This window comes from Megalops cyprinoides, chromosome 25 (genome assembly GCF_013368585.1).
Source record: "Megalops cyprinoides isolate fMegCyp1 chromosome 25, fMegCyp1.pri, whole genome shotgun sequence".
In the NCBI taxonomy this organism is placed as follows: domain Eukaryota; kingdom Metazoa; phylum Chordata; class Actinopteri; order Elopiformes; family Megalopidae; genus Megalops; species Megalops cyprinoides.
In genome coordinates this window covers 15,282,456-15,291,436 of record NC_050607.1, presented here as the reverse complement: position 1 = coordinate 15,291,436, position 8,981 = coordinate 15,282,456, and the positions used below count along the sequence as shown (strand labels likewise).

The 8,981-nt window shown below is 40.3% G+C and overlaps 1 protein-coding gene across 4 annotated transcripts in view; it reads left to right on the top strand.

Annotated features, from left to right (window-relative positions):
- The first annotated feature begins 6,344 nt into the window (after positions 1-6,344).
- The window catches only part of scube1 (signal peptide, CUB domain, EGF-like 1), an 87,424-nt gene continuing 84,787 nt past the window's right edge, over positions 6,345-8,981 (top strand). For all 4 annotated transcript variants that reach the window (XM_036520174.1, XM_036520175.1, XM_036520173.1 and 1 more), the window contains exon 1: positions 6,345-6,432. In XM_036520174.1, the coding sequence (XP_036376067.1) occupies positions 6,345-6,432 (88 nt within the window). The remainder of the gene's footprint in view (positions 6,433-8,981) is intronic.

The window sequence follows — 8,981 nt, the reverse complement described above, 5'->3', positions numbered from 1 at the left end:
GCCACGCCCTTCTCTACCACGATTGGATAGAGCGCAACGTGTTGTCATTCTGGAGGTGGGCGCGGTCGCGTTATGTCAACAGTACACGGTGCGTGCAGAACACTATCAAGATCAGTAGAACATTTCGTGCTTGCAACGTTTCTTCAAAATATTCCAGTTATCGAAGGTACCACAGAACTGTTTCTTGCAGACAGTTGGCTTGATAAGCTTTTCAGCGCGCCCCCGTTATGTGAAACATGAGTATAATTCAATTGGTCGAAATAAATCTATTTCTAGACCCCACAAACATTCCAAAGAAAAGGTCACACGCTGAACAAGTGTACCTACTGTGAGCAAATTAAGATTTTTATGTATTTTATGTCTCCGCAACAGAAGCTGGAAATAGGTTTACAATAATACACAGATTACAGTGCATTTTTCAATTCATCAGCTGATATAAAAACGAGTCTCTTGTGCACGATGAGTGTTTTGATTTCACATATTCCACAGAGTTGAAGTGGGCTTATTCACCCTGTGCTAAAAATACTCAATGATGTGAGGGCTCCATATAGCCACACAAGGCTCTCACTGTCTGTGACTGTTTACAGAATCAGCATCACCTCATTGTACTCAGAGCAATCAGAATCTGCAAGCTTGAAGCAGGGGGCTCTCTGAAAACAAACAGCAGTAATTGTGTTCTTTCAGTGGCACAGAATTTACATGCATGTTTGTGTTGGGTGGGGACTAAGGCTTGCTAAAAATGCACCTCTTCCACTCCACCACCTCCTGTAAATAAAGTCACTGTCTTCACTTTTGTGTACACATTGAAAGAATCTCTGTAATCTACTCATTTTGTGAAGTGTGAAGAATAAACTGAAGCTTCAGGAAAGAGAGAACAAGTGGGAAACCGATGGCAGTGTTTGTTTTTACTTAATTGTCAGCGCCATTGTGACTCTAGGGCCCCAGAAAGCTGTAGTAATGCCCAGGAAACTGCACTATCTGAGGTTAAGTAATGCTGTGGCACCTTTTTACGCATAGGAATAACATTTCACAGCATTCACTCATTCATCTTATCTGTGCCCTATTTATCATACATAGACTGCACATAGGTGCTTGTTGTCAGAGCCCTTGGTCACAGTAATGCCCAAGGTGAACCTGCTGGTGTGTGTGTGTGTGTGTGTGTGTGTGTTTACAAAAGTTTTTTTCCTTTCACCTGTGAATTTCAGCATGAGACTACTTGGTCATGGTAAGAACAAAGCATTTTGACAAGTGTCCTTTTGAAACAACATGTCTATTGATTCAAGGTATTATGCCCTGGCCTACTCCTCCTCTTCCCTTCAGCTCTTGTTTCCAAATTGCTGCACATTTTCAAGAGCGCAACATAAGGTCAGCATATTCAATATATCAAAGAAGTTTCATAAAGCCAGCCTTTTCAGAAGAACCAGTTTCAATCAAGTCAAGATGGCTTAAAAATCAATACTTGAGACAAGTGAAGCCTGCTTGCAATCTTTATTCAACAAGTGTATATATATGTGTGTGTGTGTGTGTGTGTGTGTGTGTGTGTGTGTATGTGTATGTATATGTATATGTATATATGTATGTATGTATGTGTATGTGTGTATGTGTATATATATATATGTATGTATGTATGTATATGTATGTGTATATATATATATATATATATATATATATATATATATATATATATATATATATATATATATATAATGTATGTATATGTAAAGTGGAGCCATTACGGAGGGTTAGCCATATTAGAGCCACACCTTCTATGGCTCTCTAAAAATACCTCTCAGAAGAATTCAAACACAAATTGATTGCAAGTAATCATATTTTTAATAAATCAAAGCAAAAAAAGGATTTATTTGTTTATGCAAAATACATCATTTACAACAAACAATAACAGCCATTTAATAGCACATATATCAAGTACTGGTAAATTGTAATATTTGACATTACTTGTCAACATACATGTTACTACTTATAAAGAGAAAACTTCAGATCCTCAAAATTATCCTGGTAATGGTTATAGCACTGGCATCTATTATACAGAATGATAAGTATTAAACTGTGAAGAACTGGTAGTTAAAATTATTTTAAATGTTTAAAAGTTTCTCCACTCTTGTCTTTCCTGTTTCTCCATCTGCTCTCTGCTATTATTCAAGGCCCGTCGGTCTCGTAGACTTCTCTCCACATCCGTCTGATGGAGGCCTTCACCCTCTCCATATCTTCTCTCCTCCTCCTCTCCATCTCCTCCTTCTTCTCCCTCATCATCTCCAACATCTGTTTTTTGTCTTTCATCCTCTCCTTCTTGCTCTGTGCATCTTTCCTTTTCATTAATCTCTTGCTCGATCTCTCCATCTCCTTCTCTCGCTCATACTCTTCCATCAGGGCTTCTTCCTCTGTTTCCTTGATCTTCCTCTTACGTGCTGGTATCGTTTGTGTGCCATCTGCCTCCACCATCTCCAGCTTTACTGGCCTCCTCTCATTCTCTTCTGTAGTCATCACCACCTCTTTCTTCATTTCCCCTTCCAGTATCTTCTCTCTCTGTATCACCGCCTTCATCCTCTCTGTCACCTCCTTCTCCTGCTCCCTAAGCTTCTCCTGTTGCCTGTCCAATGCTTCTCTCTCTTTTTTCAACTGCACCTTTTGCCTCTCTATCTCCTCCAACATCCTCTTAATTGCTTCCCTCTCCACCTCTTGCTTTTCTTTGCTGCCCTCCAGCTCCTCAATCTTCCTTTTCCACACTTCCCTCTCACTTGTCCGGTCAATCTCAATCTTATCCATTTCCATTTCCAACAGTTCGATCAAGTTTGTCCGTTTTCCTTCCTCCACCTTCAGCCTCTCCAGTAGTCTCTCCGTCTCTTCTTTCTCCTCCCTTATCCTCTCCTTTTCCCTCCTAACTGCTCTCTTCATCCTCTCTATTGCCTCCCTCTCCATAACCCTTGCACGTTCTCTCTCCATCTTTTCTCTCTCCTCCTTCATCCTCTCCTCTTCTCTCTCTATCGCTTCCTCTTCTTTCATTCTTTCCAGATTCTCAATCTTCCTGCTCCACTCCTCTCTCTCTCTTGTCCAGTCAGCTGTAATTTTATTGGTTTCAATCTCTACCAGTTCCATCAGCATGGACCATTCCTCTATCTCGTTTTTAGTCCTCTCCAGCTCTCTTTCCAGGACCTCTTTCTCCTCTCTAGTCCTCTCTTTCTCCCTCTCCATCTCCTCCTTCATCCTGTTCATAGCTTCCGTTTCCACCCCTTGCTTTTCCTTACTTTCCTGTAACTTCTCCATCTTTGTTTTCCACTCTTCTCTTTCTCTTGTCAAGTCTTCCTCAATCGTCTCCATTTCCTTCTCCAACATTTCAATCAGATTCGCCCGTCTCTCCTCCACCACCCTCCACTCCTGCAGCTTTTTCAGCATCCCTTCCTCCTCATCCCTCATTCTCTCCTTCTCTTTATCCATCTCTTCTCTCTCCTTACTCATCCTCTCCTTCTCTCTCTTCACCTCTTCTCCCATCTTCTCCATCACTTCCTTCTCTCTCCACCTCTCCAGTTCTCTCTCCATCTCCAGCTTCTCTTTGCTCTCCTCCAGCTTCTCAATCTTCCTCCTCCACTCCTCTTTCTCATTTGCCCATTCCTCCACAAATTTATCTGTTTCCATCTCCACCACTTCCATCAGACTTGACCAGTCTGCTATCTCTTTCCTAGTCCTCTCCAGCTCTCTCGCCATGATTTCTTTCTCCTCCTTCATCCTTGCCATCTTTTTCTCCATGTCATCTTCCCTCCTCCCTTGAGCAGTGACTCTGTGCTCACTCCTACCCTCTGTTTCTATTTCTTGCTTTCCTTTGTTCTCTTTGGTCTTTTTCATCCACTCCTCAAGCACTGTTTTAGTCCTCTCCAGTTCTCTCTCCAGAGCTGCATACTCCTCTCTCATGTTGACCATCTCCTTCTCTCTGTCTTCCTTCTGCTTTCTCATTACAGAGCAGGATAACTGTTCTTGTAAGAGATATCCTCTTGTGTCTGTTGAAGACAGATATCTGCAAAGACAAAATCAGAATCTGTCATTTTTTTACAGATCCAACGTCTGCTTAAAACGTGTTACAAATTATGTTTTGTAAAATACGCTTTAGCACAGCATAGAATATATATAAAATGAGTATTTCATTGCACATAATCCCTTCTGTACTGTGCTTTGCAGAGAGAGAGAGAGAGAGAGAGAGATACCGAGACCATATTATACTAATTATTTCTAATTAAAGTACTTGCCGTTCAACTTTTCTTTCTTCGTTTTCGGTAGTTTAGGCTACTCAGGTTTGGCTGAACGTCAAATTGGCGAAAACACACTTATAGCTAACAGAGGGACGCGCGGTTATGGGTTAAACGAAACTCCTACATACTAATAATTTTATTACGCCTTTGTGAAATCATGTTCCGTATTATTCGGACCTTGGTAACATCACATTCCACGTGGTTCATATGTTGCCACGGATTCTCCACCACCACAACAAACACAATTCAAATGATTTCGATTGTGAATGAAATTCGAAACTAACTGAAAAAAAATCATGATTAACATGTATGCACTCATTTTAACAGGCTGAATAATCTGAATAAGGTTTACATGCGAAACCCTTGTTTATATCATGAGATCTGTGTACAGTGTCGTTATTATTATTTTTTTCAATTGGTCTCACCAATAATACACATAAAACAACTAAGCTATCACATATTAAGTAACTAGGGGCTTTTTACATTACAGTTAGTTTACAGAAGCTGTCATCCAAGACTGACTTACACAGCTATTAATTTCAACATGTGATCCATTCATACAGACAGATACATCCTGAAGCATTTTCAGGTCCACTTCATCTACATAGGAATCAAACGATCAGCAGTTGGGTTGGATGGAAGCTTTGCTCCATATCACTGCGTTTTGACATAAAACTGTGACGATAAAAATAGTGTAATATTTTTAGATTATTTGTTTCCTAATGTCGAAAGTGAACTTTCCATCATGGGTATACCTAATGCAGATCACCTGTTTCAATTTTGAATTATTAAGCGCACGCGCCACAGAAACGCCGCTCCTCTCAACTGTCCCCTACAAAAGTTGGAATCAGAACAGGTATGAAACAATGATTGTCGTTTGTTTTCAAGTATAATAATAAATTGTTTATGAATTATTTATTTATCTGCAGCCGCTGCATGAGGTCGAATTGTGTTTTTTCGTAAACTATTTTCTCGAACTGTTACGTAAGACTGAGCTGGCAAATACAAAACGTTAGTTAACTAGCTAGCTCGATTAACTTGGCGAGGTTTCATTTCGTATTCTGTAGGCCTATGTGATATCCTTGGCACATTTTCATGTCTAGTCTCATGTTATACATGTAACATGCGAATAATTTTCTGACTTGATATATATATTTCTCTTCTCTTATTTCTGACTGAAACGTCTTTAGTTTCGCCTATTAGTTCAGAGAGCAGTCGAAGCAGTCGACTGATTCTTCGTATGAATGGGGTGTGTGACGAATTTATACCAGGAGAGGGCGTTGTAACTACATGACCGTTATTACTTACACAAGAAAACAATCGGCAAGAATTCGTATATAATAATAATAATCATCATCATCATAAGTGTTAGTATTAATTTAAAGATGAACTTTCATAAAACGATATTGTTTTATGAATTGACCATCCATGCACGTCATGTGCAAATAATTTGCGATGTTTTTTAAGGAATAATTGACCAGTACAGAGGTGCGTATCACTGTATTAAAATGAATGGATAACTGTCTTTTTCGCCAGATGAAAAAATACATATAAGCTCACTGTGGTTACGTTTCAGTGTGAAATAAGAGAAAAAAAGAGAAGCAATTGTACATCACAAACTTCATGCGCACTAGCTTCTTTGTGTAATTCAAACGAATCATTTAAAGAATTCATTAAAGCAGGTGCACATCAAACAGGAGACAAGTGTTAAATCTTTGCTTGCGAAGGTTTCATCTTTCGATGATCAATTTGCAGTTTCCTCAGGCAAATATTGTCATAGTCAACAACGAGCGCAATGGTGATTGCACGGAGCCACAGAGGCGTTTTGAGCGAGCGGGTCTGGCGGATCAGAAGAAGCCATGGTTCCTCCCCTGGCTGATCGATAAGACTGATCTATTTTCTCTCCTTCTCTCTTCCCCCTCTCTCCTCCACACCTCCTATCTCCTCCTTAAATGTGCGCAAGCCAATCAGCGCGCGTCGCGCGGCTCGTCAGTCTCGGCATTCAGTGTCGTTGCCAGTACCGAATAGGTTCTCTTATCAAAGAAACACACAACCAAAAAACTGCATTCAGTTACCGCTTTTAACATGGAGAGTGCTTGGTTTTCTTGGGACTTCTGTTTGTTTTTCGTCCTCATAAATACTTGCGGTGTGACGGGAAACGCTGGACTTGCAGGTAAGGGACCTATATGTCTTTTTCCCCCCGCCTCTTGTCTTGCATCTAATTTTTAAACAATTTCGGCCAACTTCCCCTTTGTCAATATTTAATTGATGCGTTTCTCGGGCAGTTAGCATACTGTTACTGCTTGTATACAAAGTCTCATCTCATTAGCGGTCAGGGATTGCCCATTGTTGCCATGCTTTAATTGAAATGCAATTAATTGGGAATATCGAATTAACTTTTGGAAAGACTTGAGCCACGGTCAGACAAACTAGATAAGGCAATTTTCGATCTGACGATAATGAACCTTGAGAACAGATTGCGAAACAGTTTAATGAATCTGCGGAAACGCCATGCTTCAAGAGTTAAATTAATATAGCCTCTAAAATTGCATTTGTGCACATGGACGTCTCTGCTTTATGTTTTTTTTGCAACTTTGAAATTGCTTGTGTGCATGTATATACGAAAAATATGACTTGTTTTTTAAAAAATATTGTTGGATTTAAAAAAAAAAACTGTAAACTTCTTTTGGCTGGTGAAGGGTTACTATCCTGGTTTCACATTCATGGGAAAAAAATCCGAGTTAGTACTGAATGTTCGGTCCGCATCTACAGCTGTCAGCCCACTGAATCTATGAGATAGGTGCTAGTTAATGAGTCAAAAAATGACAGGGCAGTTTCTCTCTTCTGCTTGAACGCGCCCTGTCCGTGATAAAGCGCATCCTCTCAGCCTTGCCCTGAAGTTCCATATGGATGAGGCGGTTTAAAGGTCCGTTATGTTCTCTGAAGGTGTCGATCTGGCTGGGGTATCGATCGCCAGGCAGCGGCTCGCTTCACGCATTGTCTCCTAGTATTCCATCTCAGTGGAGAAGTCGATACTCAGGCGCAGAAGACTGGCAAAGTATGTGCTTTAACGATTTAGCAATTTATAAAGCGCTTTAATGCGCAGCCTTATTTAAAAAAGTGATTTATCCTGAGTGTTAACGTCACTTCAGTGACTAATTATGGAACGTACACCTACTAAATTTAGCTGTAAATATCTTTCTCAAACCTCTTCTGTATTTAAGTTGAATTGTCCATTTTTTGTAAGTGAAATACAACATTTAATTAATATTTTCCCATTATATAATTTTAATGAAATAATGACGTCGATAGAAATAGTAACAATAACAACAATAAGATCACTAATAATAAAGATTAAAAACAGAGATTTGTTACGCTTGATAACATTAAAGCCAATCTATAGAACTGCACTGACAATGATTCCATGCAACTGATAAATCAGTGGTTGCTGGGAACCAGCGAAGACCTCATAGTCCGGACCCTACATAAATGGTAGAAAGATTATTCTGGAATTGTAGTTGAGATTCAAACTGGTGGCATTTTACACGTGGTAGAAACCAAATCTGTCCTCCAGTCTGTAAAAATATTGATTGTAATTTCATTTTAGTATTTCCCTTTTGTTGAACTGGGCCGTTTGCCAGTCAGCGCGAAGCTGGACCGAGCTCTGTGCGATTGGTTACCGTGGAGCACGCAGTCCGTTGCCTCAGAAGAAATAAACTCGAGGCTTTTTTTCTGAACGCTTGGCCGAGACATTCTATTTTTATATTGATGAGGGGCAAGATTGAAAGCAGCAAGGTCGCTGAAATTGTGCTCCAACACAAATGATTGAACACCGTGTTAAAACAGATAAAAACGGGGCTCTTTCACCCCCACCCCCCGTACCCCAAATGCAAAGCCTACATTCTCACCAATTAAAACAACGAATGAGATGCTATTAACCACACGGCGCCCCGGACAAGCCTCAGACAGGCCTGGCCCCTCTAACAATGAGGAGATCATTTAGGAGGCACCCTCTGGAACGGGCAGCGTACCGCTGACGCAAAGGCATCAGGTGTGCAGACGCAGTATTTAACGTCGTCTTAACATTTGCATGTGGTTTATTTGGAAGTGGATGATGAAGGTTCCTATTCTTGTTCCTTTTCCTGTTGAAGTGAACCTGGCTCCAGCCATAGGATTGCGCTGGTGCACGTGGGAATCAGGCCATTCCACAGCACAGTTACCTTATAATAACGATGTGTTGGCTGTTGGATAAATTAGTCGTGGTCGTTAATTGGTCCCCTTTCCTCTTAGCTGCGTCTGTCTAGGGGTTAGCTGTAAGTGAGTTTCCACTCTCAGACATTCACATTTTGGACTGACGAGAAAGAACCACTTGATATCCCTGGGTAAAGAAAAAAAGCATATGCTTGCTTATAGAATCACGTTAATGGTCATGGTAGTGCTAAGTGTTTCATATTTTATTTGTGTATTTATTTATTTATTTATTCACAAGTAGCCAAACAGAAATAGGTGTGACAGCCATTTTTAGTGATTCAGAAACAACGTTACTCTTTTTGCCTACTGACTACTGCCTACTTCTGTAGAGCAGAAGTTATGGCTTTCTGATCGTGGCACGTTATTGAGAGTGCAAGGTTTAAGCGATTGCCGAGCATTTGCTTTCTATACACACACAATGTGAATATGGTGTTCTTTCTTCAAGGTAAGTAAGGTACAGGGAGCTGCTTT